The 16,928-nt window shown below is 34.7% G+C and overlaps 1 protein-coding gene across 1 annotated transcript in view; it reads right to left on the minus strand.

Moving 5' to 3' along the window:
* Positions 1–2,920: 2,920 nt before the first annotated feature.
* LOC134848129 (uncharacterized) overlaps positions 2,921–16,928 on the minus strand; it is a 29,223-nt gene continuing 15,215 nt past the window's right edge. Inside the window, exons 5-7 of the mRNA XM_063865484.1 lie at positions 4,669–4,879; positions 4,033–4,159; positions 2,921–2,938 (exon numbers count right to left, since the gene is read on the minus strand). Of these exons, the coding sequence (XP_063721554.1) occupies positions 2,921–2,938; positions 4,033–4,159; positions 4,669–4,879 (356 nt within the window). The remainder of the gene's footprint in view (positions 2,939–4,032; positions 4,160–4,668; positions 4,880–16,928) is intronic.

Raw genomic sequence — 16,928 nt, forward strand, 5'->3', positions numbered from 1 at the left:
GTGTTTTCATTAATTGTTGTACTATTAAATTTTCGAAAATATCGGAGGAGTGTTTTATTTCCTAAAATAGTTGTATCTGCCTTGACGGGTTTAGTTTTATATTTGTGCCATGATTTTAGTTGTCTAATTACTGGGTCAAGATTTTGGTATTGTTTCAATGTTGAAATTGTAATTGTTTCTGTTGGGGGGAGAAAAATGTTTTCTATTTCTGATTTAGATAAGGGTATTGTATCAAGTGGGTTATGGAGGTCAAAAACTTGATTTATTGTGTATTTTGAATCGTTTGTTTGTGGTCCTAATAAATTTATTTTATCAGTTAGGTTTTCTTTTTCAATTAGTGGAAAAAGGTCTTTTTTATGCGAGTGTTGTTTTACTCTTTTTTGTTGGGTGTTATTTTTTATCCATTGTGAGTATGGAATTGGTTTAAAAGTTGATGTTCCAAGTAGATCAACTTCGTAGTCGTTATTTTGACAATCTAAATAAAGTGGGAAGTGTTGTAGATTATTTATCTGTGATTGTTCAACGTCAGTTTTTACTGCATTTTTGCATTCTAGTCGGGGTGATGTTTCGTTTTTTGCAAGATAGAATTTTATATTTTTAGGTATTTCAACTGTAGTTTTACGTGTAAGTAATTCAGGTGGTGTATTTCGACTTAATGTGTCTGGTAATGCAAGATTTTTTCCTGCTGTCCAAACTATATGTAAAATTGGAAATTTCATTAGAATTAATTGAAATCTGTAAACTCGGTGATTTGGGTTGGATTTTTGTGTGAAGAGAAAAATGATTGGTTTGTGATCTGTTAATAGAACTGTTGGATGTTTTGATCCAAGTATCAGAAATTCATATTCTGTAAGTGTATAGATTATGGCTGTACATTCTCTCATTAGGGTTGAGAGTCTTAGCTCTGCTTGAGTGAATAATCGAGAATTTGCTGATATAAGGTTCATTTTGTTTGTACCATTATGTGATTGTAACAACGCTGCGCCGATGCCAAAGTTCGAAGCATCGCACATTGCGTAGAATGGTTGATTTGGATCTGGAATTGTATTCGAAATTTGTTCAGTTAGAAGTTTTTTAATTTCTTCAAATCGTGCTTGATGTTCTGTATTCCATTCAAAATTGTTTTGCTGTCTAAGTATATTATAGAATGGTCTTAGATATAATTGCATTTTATAAACATATTTGCTTAAAAAGTTTAGCATTCCAAGGAATTCTTGGATTTTCTTTTTATTTGTCGGTGGTTGGAGTTTCTGAAAAGCGTCAATGCGTGATTTTAATGGGGTGATTGTTCTTCTTTCTATATTATGTCCTAAGAATTTTACTCGTGTTAAAAAGAAGTGTGATTTATCGGGGGCGGCCTTCAGATTTTTGTTCTGAAGTATTTGGTGATATTGTTCTAAAACATTGAACATTTCTTCTTTAGTCTGTGATTGCATAAAAACATCGTCTAAATAGGTGATTGCGTTTTTTTTGAGTATTAGTGGTCGAAAAATTTTGCTCATAAAAGCTGAAAATGCTGATGGTCCTATGGATATTCCATAGAATAAGCGGTTGAATTCATACTGTTGGTTTCCAATAACAAATTGTGTTAAACGTCGCGATTGTTCATCTAATGGCATTTGATTGTATGCACTATTCATATCTGCGGTTGTAAAGTATTTTCCGTTTATTTTTGTTAAAATAACTTGTATTGGTTCAATAGGCCAATTACACTTTGATTCATCTATGAGTGAGTTGAGGTATCTAGCGTCGAGAACGATTTTTAATGATTCTCCTTTGGCTAGAATTATAACAGGGTTGATAAATGTGTTACCTTTTGGTTGTTCTTCTTTATTTACTGGTGATATAATGTTGTATTGTTCTAAAATGTCGAGTAATCTGTTCACTTTATCGTGTAAGTGAATTGGTACTTTACTTGCTCTTTGTTTTTTGAAAACTGCATCTGGTTTTAATGGGAGATGTAGTGATGAGCTGATTTTGCCAACATCAAATTTGGATGTTGCATAGACTGATGAATATTTGATTACAGAAAAGTGGTTTTAATTGAAATAAGACTTACTCCTCTGTGTGCATGCGTCCTCCCTTATAGTTTTTTTTTACTTAACCCTTTTGTCTACAGCCTTCGAAAAAGTGTGACTGATTATACTACCCACATTTTTGATTTTTTTTTTGTTTTCTCAAAAATTACCCACTCAAATATGAGTTTCAGGTTTCAATGAATCGAATTGTTTTGAAAAAACCTCTGCATAAGTGGCTGCGACCAAATATCAATTTTTTTTGCACATAAAGTTATGGCCTTCGGAATAGTCAAACTTTGATTTTTGACCGTTTTGTGAATGCTTTCGCCTGTTCTCAAAAACTAAACTCTCAAATCGGATTATTTGGGTTCAACGAAATAATGTGAAGTGGGAAGTTTTTCTGCATAAGCGGACACTAACAAAAAAATTGACTCAAGAAGTTATCGCCCTCTGAAATTTCAAAATTTTGGTTCTTTGACCGTTTTTTTTCATCTTTTTGAATATTCTCGAAAACTACCCCGCCATATCCGAGATTTTGGGTTCAATTCTCAGAAAGGGTTTCCGGAAGCTCATTCGAATACGCCCATTGTTTATCTAAATGTGTTGGCCCTCGGAAAAGTAAAAATTTTGATTTTGTGACCGTTTTTTTGATAGTTTTTGTCTTTTCTCGAAAACTACCCTCCCGAAACTGAGATTTCTGGTTGAATCAAAATTACAGGTTGCGTGAATTCCTTCTGCATACCGTTACTGCATAGTTTCTTCACACAAAAAATTCCGATTCTAAGAATGGTCAAATTTTTGATTTTTGACCGTTTTCTGGATTTTTTCCGCTAACTATCCTGCCAAATCTGATTTTATGGGTTGAATAAAATGAACAGGTTGTTAAAAGCCGGTATTTCTAATTAGCTATGTCCACTTTGCTGAAAAAAATAGTTATGGCCTTCAAACAAGTCAAAGTTTTGAAAATTTGACAGTTTATTGGAAGCTTTTTGACTTTACGCGAAAGTCACTGGTCAAATTTTCAGGTTGTGCACAATCTAAAAACCCGGCTTTGGAAATCTTGTCTGCTTTAGCGGCCGTAACCTGCTGTTTTCAGAAAATTGCTATGGATTTTAAAAAGTCTTTTGAACGTTTCTTAGGACTTTCGACCGTTTTTTGGAAACTTTTTGAGTTTTCATATAATTAACGCTATCAAATCTGAGATGAAAATTCCGTTAAAAGAAGGGGTCGCGATAATTGTTTCCGCAGAAGCGGCGATTCTTTAGTTCTTTTTGAGAGAAATTTATCTCTTTGGGAAAATTGGTTAGTTGAAAATTTCTTACTTTTTTTTAGTAGAGAAACAACTAAGGTTTTAGGCAAAGTCCAATTTTTGAAATCACACTTTTTCCTTCACAATTTCGTTCACAATTTTTGATGAAATCACACTTTTCGATATTACACTAAACGCCACACGAGCCTTCTTTCAGGTGTATTCCCATTTTTCACGAGATTTGTCTGAAGAACCAGATGAGTAATATTCAAGGAAACAAGATATTTGAAAGGCTGCTTGTGCTTTTTTTGCACGAATAATGAAATGTGTTTAAATTCACCAGCGGATTTAAACAATCTCAGGGATTCGACCCCCTGCCGACCCAAAGGGTCCCCATTCGTACTATTTTGAGATACCCATTTTCGGCTGACTGACCCTAAATTTTTTCTAAGGGCGCTTTTGGCGCCAATCTATACTAATTTTGAGGGGGGAGCGCGCGCCGAAAAAACACAATTTTTTGGTCGAATTTTTCCAAAAAGTGCCTAAATACGCCTTTTTCTGGCCTGTTCTTTTTCAAGGTTTGCCTACAGGGCAGAACATTTGGTCAAAATGGAATTTGGGAGAGCTCTCGAAAATCCCCCCTCGAGAAAACCCTAGATGCACCCCTGTTTAAATCTGAAAAAGTCGAATTACTTTGCAAAAAAAGCAAAGCATAATTTTGGTTGGTTTCTGTGATCTTTTATTGGGTTCTGTTGAGCTTCTGACCTCTTTGGGCGATATGCTGCCGTTGCTGTCCAGGTCGAGTTTGGCGAAAGAGTCGAGACCCCATCCGAACTTGTTCACGGGTAGGTGAGAGAGAACAGAGCAGTATTCGGAGTAAGTCACAGGGTACCTAATAAGTGAGAGTTGAGTTGATCAAAGTGATTTGATTGGTTGAAGTCCAATAGAGTTGAAGGTTTTTTGTCTCGGAAACTAGTATTATCATTGACAATTTAGAAACTACCAATGCTACCAATTTGTACAATTGATTCTGCAATTTTTTGTATATGTATAGAAGCAGGTGAAATTTTTAGTTGAAATAGTTTTAAGTTGAAATCTTTCAGACTCTAAAAAGACGAAAAAAAATGTCTAAAATAATTTCCACAAAAATAAAGACACGGATTCTGGCTCTATATTATACTACTATCTTGTAGATTTCATTCTAAATGTTAAATTTGTATAAAAAGGTCAAGTTTCTAATTGAAAAAATTTTAGGTTGAAGTCTTTTTTGCTAAGAAAATGTATATCATGAATAACGTGGACTTGCTTTGAAATGTGAAAAAAACTGGGTAGAGGCTTTTGAAGAATCTTCAAACTGCTGCCTGTAAAGCAAATTCATTATTTGAGGAATCTCTAACTAACTGAAACAATCTATCCAGAAGTCTATTGAACTGCTCCTGGTCTGCTGGAATGACCCCGGCAACATTTCTTTTCACAAATAGCAGCTCCTCCACGAAGTCCTGGAAGAGAGGGTTCTCCTTCTTAGCATAATCCTCTTTGAAGTGATCCAGGATCTCTTTGTTGGCCTTGTAAGCTTGGCGCAACTCATCCGCTATCTGATCCATGGTCACACCTGTCATCAACAAAGGAGAAATCATTTCACGCAGGAATCTTAGCTAATCAAAAAAAGAACTATTTATGGGATTTTCTGTAACCGCGCTCTTCTATGAAGAGCTGAACAGTTTGTAGTTCAGTCCTTTTGAGTTTAGGTCCGGGTCGGCTCACTCATTGAGTAATTTCAGATAAGGTACACCGTCTGCTCGTCACGCTATCTTATTTTCGCCCGATAGATTCGTGCAACTTTTTGGTCTAATAAAGATCCTAATCTTACTCTTATATTTCCTAGTCTCAATAGATCTAGTCTATACTGGTAATCTTGTGAGGTTAGAAGCGAGGAAGAGCAACTGTTAAGTTAAATTTATTCTTCTCTGGCTGAAACTATTGTATAGATCAAAAAACACTATGGTCGGGAGTGGCCGCAAAAAATAATATATGGTTTCAATAAACAAAAAAGACTTTTTAAAATTTTTATAGAATGCATAGTTCAATCCCCCCAAGGAAAGTTAAACTCAAATACAGTGATTTTAAAAAGTCTTCTCTTTTCGTGAACACCATTTACCATTGAAACTGCCACTGCGGACCATTGAAACTGAAATAAAATTCCCGAGCAGCTAGAAGGCCCAGTAAAAGGCCCAAGAAAGAGACCAAGGTATCCCAGAGTAAAAGTAATTGACCAAGAACTCTAATCGACTTGGGAGGAATAATCGACTCGCCAGGAATAAAAAATAATAATCATAATAATATGTGGGGGCCACTGATTATTATGATTATCGGCCTGACTTATTATATTTATTTTCGGCCTAAATTCCATCGGCTAAATGGCCGCTACCCTGGACAGACGTTGACTCAACCTAGTTAACAATAACGGCAAGACGTTTATTATCATGTTTCTGCATTTAAAAGCGTTTTTTTAAGGTTGTACTATTTTAAGTTTTTATTTTCGAAAAATTGTTTTAATAAATCGAATTTAAAAAAAAAGAAAAACAATGATACCAACTAAAATTTCATAGCCAACATCAATTCAAAACAAAATGAAACGATGACGTTTGTTGAAAAATAATGCATTATATTTATTTAAAATGGATTATAATCCATTAAAATGGATAAAATTCAATAAAATTTAAGATTTTTTTTCTTTAAATAATTGATTATAATCGATTGTAATCAATTATAATGTTTTTTTTTGTTTCTAAAGATAGTAGCATTCTAATCCATTTTTAATCAATCAGAATCAATTCTTCTTGAAATTTATGAAGACTGACAATAAAAATCCTTATAATCTATTAATTTCTCTTTTTACTTAGTGCGGGTAGTCTTTCTTTCATATCTCTAGTCTCAGCAGATCTAGTGTATATTGGTATATGCGCGGCTAGATATCAAGAACTGTTCTGGAGAAGAACAACTGTTTGCTAAGTTAAGTTGATTCTGTTCTGGCTGAAACTATAAATAGTTTCAGCCGTACAAATTTTTGTAAGTGTTAGTTATGGATCATGATTAATTAGTTCTAAGTATTTTACACAGACAGTTCATCAAGAATATAATAGGATAAAATAAATACTTGTTTTGATCTGGTTCCACGTTTCTTTCAGAAGTCCAACCCCTTTGTCGCCTGTGAAATTATTAACCTAAGTTTCTTTCAGCCGAAAATCAAAAATCAAAGCAGGGGTGGATTTGGGGGTTGGGGAGGACGGACGCCTCCTTTCAGGAATTCGACCCTCTCACCAATCAAAATATTTTTCCACATCAGTTTTCGGCATACCGACTCTGAAGTTTTTCTAGAGTTGACTTCGGTGCTATTTTATACTATTTTTGAATGGGACTGAACGCAATTGTTTGGTGAAAACCTTCCACCAAGTTGCCATAAACTTCATTTTTGCCTGTTTTTTTTCTTCAAAATATTGCCTACGTCGCTTAAAAGATGTCCAAAGAAGTTTTTATGGACTGTTCTGGAGTGCCCGGAAAATTTGGTCGGCCTAAAAAAGGACTCCTCCTCCCCCCCCCCCCCCCCCCCCTCTCGAGAAAATCCTAGATCTGCCCCTGAATCAAAGCATTATAATACCTTTGCCGCCTCTAACAGCTATATTTGAGGAGGAAAATTACAACGAAAACAAAATAATGGCCTTAAAATCTTCAAAAAAGGCACACATTGAGTTATAACCGAAGTGTATAACTCATAGAGTAATTTCGGATAGGGTACACCGTCTGCTCGTCACGCTATCTTATTTTCGGCCGGATAGATTCGTGCAACTTCTTAGTCTAATACCGATCCTAATCTTACTCTTATACTATCTAGTCTCAGGTTGTTTAACTAGTCTCTGCTAGGCTCAATAGATCTAGGGTATACTGGTTTATTGCGGCTGCTGAAGTCTTCTTGGAGAGTCAACTAATTTCTAAGTTAAATTCAAATCTCTCTGGTGCTGAAATTACAAGTAATTTCAGCACTAACAAATAAGTGGGTTGTTAGTTAGATGGATCATGATTGGTTAATATTAAATACTTTACAGTGGTAAAATATCTAATTTATCCAATCATAAAATGTAGTTTAGATCAGGTTCCACCCATCCGGGTTTTACAGAGTTTTTTAGAATAGTCTTTCTGCAATTCAAAGGATGGATGATGGACGTTGGTATTTGGCGAACATCTTATTTCTTCTGGGTTTTCTTATTAGAGAAGTCCCAGATTCAATCGTTGTGTCTTCTCAAGACAATGACTGGGTTTTCGCAACAAACTCAAATCTGATTTCAGAATGGTTGGCTATGACAGGTTTTTCCGTTTCATGTAGAGAACTTCTTTTGTGTTTGACCTTGTCTGGGAATGGCGTGGAGATTGTGTGTGGAGGGGATGCCTGGTTACTCGGATCTGTACGTATACTTGAACATCGAGGTGGTCATTGTTCTAGTTCAATGAAGTCCTTTTCTGCGAAGTCAAGTCGTACTCTAAATCCTTTGAGTTGTGATTGTGGGCGGCATATTGATTGTGGTTGGCCATTCTTTTTCGAGTGTAGTGGGGTCATTTTGTCTTTGGATGTTCGTCTTTGGTGTTGTATGCTGATCTATATACTGCAAGATATAATTTACATTTTATAAAATTTTTATTAGTTTAATGTTTTAGTTATGATTTTGGTTAGTTGTTTTCACAAAAGCTTTTTGTTTTAGTTCAGTTATTTTGAAGAGTTACTCACCCTTGAGTAGCTCTTATTAAAAATAGGAGTGTGGTCACAAAGCGTGGATGTAGCACGGTGGGTTAGGCCGGCTATAGAGCATGCTCAGGACGTCCTCTTCTGGTGGGTTAGGCCAGGAGTGGGAGTATGATTGCATGCGGTTTTTGTGAGAGGTCCTGTTATGTGACAACGTTTTGTGTTGGGTTTGTTGTGGTTTTTCTTATGTTTTGTTGGTTGTGTCCTTTTTTCAAAAATCAAATTGTTTTTGGTATGGGTTTGTTTTTCGACTTTTTTGTGTTTTATTATTTCTTTCTTAGACTTTATAATAGTCTTCAAAACAATAAATTATCCAGTTTTAAACTGGGTTAATCCGGTTTGGGTACCGTTGGTTTCCTTTTCTTAGTCATGCTGTTATTCTATGATTTGTGGTGTTTAGTAAGCTGCGTTGGTTAGTGTTGTTTAGTATATAATTCCTTTCCAACCGGGTTAAAGGAAAGTTTGAAACTTGTTATCATGTGTTAGAGTTGTTGAGTGTGAAAGCTTGAAACTGAAATTCATTATTTTAAACAATTCTTCGTGGGCGAGCTGTGCGAGTGTGGATAGAATCTTTGTGCGAATGAAAGGAAATATCAAAAGGTTAGTACTGCATTTTCGTTTTATCAATTTATTACATAGAAATGCAAATTTACTGCTAGTTGTTGGGGAAAATTAAGTTACAAATTTTCATCATTATTAGATTTTACTGCATTTGGAAAAAAAATTTTTAATTAAATTACTGCATTGGTATTATTTTTAGTGATTTGTTTGGTGCAAAAAATTAATAGAGTTTTAAATAGTTTGAAGAAGTTTTCAATTTTTATTTTCTTTTGTGAATTTTTCAGATGATCGTTGGATGAAGGCTAAAATTCTAAAGAAGACATGAATTATGAATGGTTAGTTTCTAATTTTAATTTAATTAGTTAATAATATGTATAATTCATGTTTACCTGTTAGTTGTCGGGGAAGAAACCGTGGGGGAAGATGTCGTGGATGAGATCTGAAGTTGTTAGTAATTTAGCTAAGATGCGGATGATATTTTTAGTTTGAAGCAGTGGCCAAAGCAATTGAAGTGCTTTAATGGTGGTTAGTTCTTCAGTGCCAACTGCAAACTCATAAGGTGTGTTTTGGATTAGATTATATAATTTGTGATTGAATTTAGTGTTGTGGATGAATTATAAAATGGGGATTTCTATGGGTTGAACAAATTCGTGTGGGAGAAGGAAGGGTCGGGATTCTTCTGCGTTGAAGGTCTTGGTGATGGGACAAAAAATAGACATTTGGGTTATGGGATCATAATTTCGAAGAATACCATGAAGGTTAGTATCTTTAATGCAATATGTGAAGTTAAGAAAGAATGGTGAGGTGTATTTGGAATTGATGAATTGAAAACGGTGGTGTGGTTGTCTGGAGGGAGTGTGTAGGTCGAAGTGATTTTGGATAAAACGATAATATGTATATGTGTGAGTTTGTTTAGTGCGCAAAATAATATCGTGTGAGCAGTGCAGATCTCTTTCATGTGGTGCAAGGAAATGAAAGGTTAGTGAAAATATTTGGAAGCGTTCTTTAAAACTTTCGTAGGCTTGCGTGTCTGTTAGTGCTTCTGAGATGATGTGGTCAAATTTGCGATCAAATATATTGAGTGTAAATACATATGGTGTTTTAATGAAAAATTTTTCTGTGATTTGTGGGTTAGCGAAGCGGTCGTCGTCTAAGAATTGATCTTGGTTAGTTCTGATGATGTTATGATCGTAATATTCTAGCGTATATTCGTTAGCTCGGGGTGCAGTGTATGTTTTTAATGATTTTTTATATCCTATGTAAGTAAATTGTCTAGGTGTTAGTGGTGTAGTGAGTCGATGTAGCATGTCCTTATTTCGTTCTATATCGATGTGAGTGTTAGATAAAGGTAAGCAAAGGGGATTAGTAAAATGATAATATGAGGTCCAAGGAAGGGTAGGCATTAAAACGTGTTCGTCAAAGTTACGTGTTTCGTTAGTGTTGTGAGGGGTGTTTAAGGTGTATTGTGGAAATGAGGGTAAGGTGATAGCTAAAAATTCTTTTGTATTAGTGTGATTTGGGTGATTTATATATTCACGGGCTGTTCCTGGTTTTGCTGGGAAAGGATGATTGGGGAACTTTCTTTTAAAAGTGCGGTAAGCTCTATTAGTGCTGATTGAAGATTCAGTAGATGTGGATGATGGTGCTAATGATTCGGTATAATTTGAAGAGGGTGTAGGGGTAGGAGGGTTGGATGAATCTATTGTTGATGAAATTTGGTTTATGGTGGGGGTGTCAAGGTGGTAGGGTTGTTGTTGTAATGTAATAAAATTATTTAGTTCTGGGGAGATTTGGGGGTATCTGGAGAATTGGATGATCGGTCTGAATGATATGAAGAATAGGTTGGAGTGACTTGGGAAGCATAAGAGGGTGTAGAATTGGTGGGGACAGGGTTATTTGGTATCATTGGTTGAAAAGGGGGTTGGGAAAAATTTAAGGGATTGGTGTGAAAATTATTGGATGGAGATGGTTCAGAGTCGGCAAATTCATCGGGGGTTTCAATATTCGGGTTATTGAGTTGTGATGTGGAGTATAAAACTGAGATGTGTGAATTAGTATCGGAATTCATGCCTGATGTTACATTACTGGTTGGGAAATCGGGTGGTGGGAAAGCAAAAAGTGGTATTATTGTAATTGGAGTAGTGAGGTTGGTTGGATGAGAATTTGAACGGTGTAGGGATCCAAGTTGTCGGCTCATCGTGGGCTAAAAAAATTATTATTTTGAGACTGAAAAGCGGTGGTATGGGGTTGTTCTATAATTTGTTCATAGGTATTTTCATCTTGTGAGTGGTGTGTCATTATATGTTGGATGGGACTTTGTGATATGGTTGGTCTAAAATTTGGATTATGTGTTATTGCTAAGTTTCGAAAATTACGTGGGACTACGGATAATGGATGGTTATGTGGTAGGGGTGGTAATTGTGGTGCTGTTGGCGTTGTGTCTACATTGTTATGTTCTTCGTCGTATGTGTTCTGTCTTGTTGCTATTTTTGTGTTGTATTCTTTTATTTGTGCGTCTAAAAGAATTTTGTTTATTGATGTAGAAAAAATTCCAAAAAATCCTGCAAATAGTATGCGTGCTACACTTGCTTGTCTATTGACTTGTGTGTGTATAGCACATGTGTTATAGATTCCTTTTAAGAGTGAAAAAAGAAATCCAATAAAGTTAAACATTGCGTATAAAATAGTCAATTTTTCTAAGATGTAGTAGGGCCATCCTAGAAAATCAAGAATTTCATTCTTGAGTGTAACAAAGCTAAAAATATTGATAGGCGATATATCTTGGGGACGGTATTTTTCACCGTTTAGATATATATAATCTTTAATGTCTTTAAAATATCCGCTATAGTCTTGCGTATAGATGTCTGCAAATCCTGCGGTTTCGGCAAGTTTGCGTAAGTTTTGGTCAATTGATTGTCTTTGTATTGTGTCCATTTGTGTTAATAATTCTTGGAATTGTTGTGTTCTAATGTGATGTTGAATATCTGATTTTGAGTATATTCCTATTGATTGTAAGTCTATATTTGGGTTTCGAGCGATAGCGCGAATGCTTTCTGGTGAAAATTTTTTGAGTGATTGCATTAATGTGGGATATGGGGTGAGAAGGTAATATTTATCTTCATCAGGGTTTAGTTGTACTACATTGTGGCTATTTTCTGATCCACATGGGACTGCGGTATCCCAGAAATAGGTTCTTCTTGAAAGTGTGTCAACGAAATGTACTTTATTCTTATAAAAGGTAGGGATTCTTTTATAGCATCGTTTGTCTTCAAAAACGTATAGTGGTGATACTTTTTTGGTACAAGTATAAAACCATAAAATGTTTCCTTCGTAGTTTAAAAAATTTGATCTATTTCCTGAAAGTAAATATGCTGCGTAGGGTATTTTTAATACTGCTAGTGCAAGTGATTGTAATATTTGTGTTCTTTCTAATTCGCATAGTTGGTGTAGTGTTTCTAATTCGGAGAGTGACATTTCTTGAAAAATTCGGCTAATTGTGTAGTCTAGTTTCATATCTAAGTGAATATCATAGTGGATATTACCGAAATATGTACTATTCATTAGTGATAGTTCTTGTAAACGTGTACTTCGATCGTCTTGGGGCTTTAAATGTCCACCAGGTTGACCTGTATTTTTTTGAAAATGAACTGGTATGTATGATGTTCCTTCGTTTAGAGGATGACCTGTTGCATATGGGTCGATTTTTTACTTTTCCAGTGGTCATGTCGAATCCTTTTTCGTATTCAACTAATATCTCGGAGTATTGTGTTTTGTGAAGTGGATTTCTGTATTTACATGCAAGTTCTGTTTCTTGATATATTTGAAAACGTGTCAATTTATTTTCTATATTGTCTATATTTCTAAAATTAGAACTTAGTTTTCGTGATGGATGGACTTGTTCATATGGAATTGATTGTATAAAATATTTTTCGTGAAATTTTATCATACGAGCGTGTATTTTTGCTACTTGAAATGTTGTACATGTGTCTTCGGGGAACCAAACAATTGTTGCTTGTATTCGTGTTGTAGGAACACAATAGCCTTGATCGTTTTTACAAGGTAATCGAATTCCTTGATAGATCATTGTGTTGTCTGATAAATCTCGTGTGAGTTGTATTTTTTCGAGTTGTATTTTCCAATCAAAAAACATGATTTCTTGATATCCTTTATTTTTTGTGTCTGCTTTGCAGTTTGATGGGTCATTTATACCAATGTGTGGTATCCAGTGTTTATCGTGTATATCATAAGTTAATCTTCCGTGTGCGCCGTTGTATGGGTATTTTTCATCTAATTTTACATGTCCTTGATATCTTTCAAGTTCTGCTTGATGTACAGAATCTGCAAAAACTTGGAAATATACTAGTTTTCTATCTGGGTTTTTATTTCTTGTGATATTTAGTCTGAGTAACTCGTTTTTACAATCTTCGGGATTGAGATGTAAAAGTCGTTCTATATTACTCTGGTAGAATGATTCATGGTCAAGTCGGTTTTTATTTCCGTTTGAGACTTGTGAACAATGTACTTTCTTTTCAGAAAATGTTGCTGTGAATTTATATCCTATAACTATTGTTGCTCGGGCTTTTGAGTAAAGTGTTGTGATTACATTTGTAGTTTCTATGGCTTGTGGTTCTGTTTCGCATTGTGATACTTGATTTATTGCATATTTGTGTAGTGTTTTTTGTTCGTTTTCTTCACAATCGTAATGTGTTACTAATAAATCTTGGGGTCCTGTGCGGGGGGAAGGGTTTATGTTTTCATTTGAGGTTATTAGAAAAAGGAGTTGGAGAAAAATTAAAATTGTTAGAATATACATGTGTATGACAATCCTGAGTATGGGTTATAAAATGTGATGTAACCAATTGTCTTTTTGGTATATCTGTCGTATTTGTATATTACTTCAGTTGTTATAAATGGTGGTGGTAGGGATTGAGCTGTTATATTTGGTGGATTTAATGGATAGGGATGTTGAGTAATGTTGTTTAATTTAACCGTGATTTCAAATTTTAATTGTAGACTATTTTGTTGGAGTATTTGGATGTTATGAGCATGAATGTCTTCGTGAATGTCTTGTCTATACTGTAGTCTGTTTAGTGCCCAATTGTGGAGTCGGTTACTTTCTAGGTGTTGTCCAAATAATGGTGGAGGTGCTGTGAATGTATTCCAGTCTAGTCTTAAAGGAATATTTGTTGATGATTGTTCCCGATATCTAGCGTCGAGGTTATCTGGGAAATTTAAGTTAAAAGGTGGTGGTGAAATCTGGCTTATTGATGGTGTTGATGGTAGTGATAATGTTTCTGGTAGTGATGAGGATGTTGTTGTATCCGTAGAAATATCTATTGGATTATTTACTAAATTTAGTTCACCTTGTGTGAATGAATGTGTTGTCCAATATGGTAGTCGTGATGCTTGGTTTCGGGGGTTAAAAGGATTTTCACGTATTTGTTCAGATGTTGGTGTTGAACCTAAGTAATCTGATGGTAGGCTTGAGGTGCTACGTTGTGAAAGAAGCGTAGGGGTTTCTGGTAATATACCAATGGGGTTTTCTGGAGTGTTTTGTGATGGGGATTGAGGTATATCAAAATGAACTCGGGGAGTTTGAAAATTTATGTTTCGTCGAGGATGTATAATTTGTCTATTTATTTCGACTGTATTTTGGTTTTGACTAGGATTTCTCATTCTACTTAATTCTTGTGGTAGTGTTGGGTATAAGTTATATGTTGGTTCGCTTAGAGGTGCTTGTCGTTGAACTGGTTCTAGTGGTTCTGATAAGCGAGCGTGTCGTTCTTCAAAGGTATATGGGTTATCTTGAAAAGAAATTCGTGTAGATGTTTGGGGGTTTTGGGTAGTTGAAAGTGGTGTCGGGTTTTCTTGGGATGATGTCGGTGAAGACTGACTATGTGATTGTTGGGTAGCAATTTTTGATAGCTTTTTTGGTCTATTCTTTTAGTGAAAAGGTTTATGTTTATTATGGTATTCTTCTAAAAAAAGAATTAGGAGAATTGTTGCTAGGGCGAATGTGATGATTGCTTTTTTTATACATTTGCATATTGTCAAGATGAGGGATGATAGAAATGTTATAAAAATTACAAATAGTAAAAAAATATCGGTTCTACTAAAAATGGTTCGGATCATTTAGATAAGTTTTGTGAATCGTACCTGTGGATATAGTCAATAGCTTTTGAAAGTTGGAGGTATAGTTCAAATAGGGAATAGAAAATTTAAAAAAAATTGCAAAAAATGATTAAGATTATTACAAAAGATTCAAAGATATCAAAAAGAAATGTTACAAAAGTTTTAAGTATCGTAAAAAATTGTTTGAGGTTTGTGATAATTATAGTGACTGATTGAGAGAAGAGCATTTACGAAATGACTTCTTGATCGAATATTTTTTGTTGTTTGGGGCAATTTTCAAGTGTGGTCGGATTATTTATTGGTTTTTTGACAAGTGGGTTGAGTTTTGAGAAAAATTGTTGGGGGCAATTTTTATGGTGATCGGGAGGTCTTCGTTGTCTTTATTTTCATTTGTCAAATGATCTGGGGTATTTTTGAGATTTTTATACTTTAGGCTAATTAAAATGGTCGTTCTTTTACTTTAGGCTAAATTAACATATTTGTTTGGGGGGTATTTGAGGGCTGAGTTGGGGAAATATTGTTGATCTTTGGTTTATTAGATAAGGGAGGGTTATGATATTATGGTGATATTTATTTTAGTTGTCAAGTTGGAGTGGTTTGCTTATTTTTGACCTGGTGGTCGTAAAGTTATAGTTATAGATATGCCTGGAGTTTAATATCGTTCGTCTAGTTGGTTTGTGTTAGAGTTAGAGAAGGTGACGGATTGGATGAATCCTATTGGCTAATTATGAACTAGAATCGCTGCGTGTTTGTCAGCATGTTATTTTGAAAAATGAAAATTCAAAATGTTTCAAAGGTCTAAGATTGTGAAATACAAGATTAAAGTTGTTTTTGAAATTCGACTTTCTTTAATATTTTAGATTGTGGGATGAATAAGTTATAATTTTTACGTGGTTGATTTCTAAGTCGTGAAGACTCTCTATTTTCTGATTTGTCGATTTGTTCTTGGGGTATTATTTGTTCTGTCATTTTTCTATTTTTTCTTTCTTTTTGAGATGTATTTTGATCTAGATTTTTTGTATTGTTTTTTGTGGTGGTTGATTTTGTTATTTGGTTTTTGAGGTGAAAATCTTTTTGTTCCTTTGTTGTATTTTCCGTATGTGGGTTATTTTGAATAACTTTTAAACCTGTAAAAGAATATAATTGAGTTAGTTCGCGGAGTGCGTATTCTTTTGGATAATAAGGTAGTAGGTTATTTCGGTGTTGAACGATTTCTTTTTTGTCTGAGTCGGTGATTTTATATGTGACATCAGTGGGTTTTGCAATTATTTGGTATGGTCCTTTACCAAGGGGTTGTAATTTTTTAGAAATTCTTTTTTGAGTATTAAAATTGGGTATTAATACAAATGTTCCAATTTTTAAATCGGAGGCTGGTGTAAATCGTGAATTTATTTGTTCATTAATGTTTTGCCTTTGTAACAACTTTTTTGTTACTTTTTGGTAAATTTCATTGTGTTTTTTATCTCTGTTTAAAATCCATTCGGTGTATGTACCGGAGGCTAATTTAAGAATTTGTGGGTGATGAAAATGATCTTCATCGTGTGTATGTAAAGGTAGGTTATAACAAATTGAGTCTTTATTTGGTTGACAATAACCTTGTGCGTTTTTATGAGAGTTTGCGGTAAACATTATTGGTTTGCGTGGCTTTTGGTTAAAAACCATTTCATATGGTGACATTCCTAGAGTTGTCGTGATTTGTGAATTATATGCTAGGGGAAATAATTTTACATCTGCTGACCATTCAGTATATCTTGTATCATTTCCATTGATGATACATCTAAGATATTCTTGTAGTGAACGGTTCATACCTTCGACTAAGCCGTTTGTCCAAGGTGCGTGAGATGTACGTGGTTTGTGTTTGATGTTATATAGATGACATAGCGTGATAATTTCATTATTTATGAATTCTGTACCGTTATCTGTAACTAGAATTTCTGGTAGTCCAAATTTGGCTATCCAGTGTTCATAAAGCGTTGTGTAAGCGTAATAAGCGTTACAATGTGGTACTGGGTTAAGTGCTACATAATGTGTAAATGCGTCAACAATTACCATAATGTAGGAGTTTCCTTCGGATGAGGGTGAAATTGGTCCTTTTGTATCAAAGGAGATACGGTGGTTAAAGTACAAACTTTGTCCTTTAAAATCTTGTTTTTGTCCTATTTGTTTTTGATTT

This window comes from Symsagittifera roscoffensis, chromosome 6 (genome assembly GCF_963678635.1).
Source record: "Symsagittifera roscoffensis chromosome 6, txSymRosc1.1, whole genome shotgun sequence".
Taxonomy (NCBI): Eukaryota; Metazoa; Xenacoelomorpha; order Acoela; family Convolutidae; genus Symsagittifera; species Symsagittifera roscoffensis.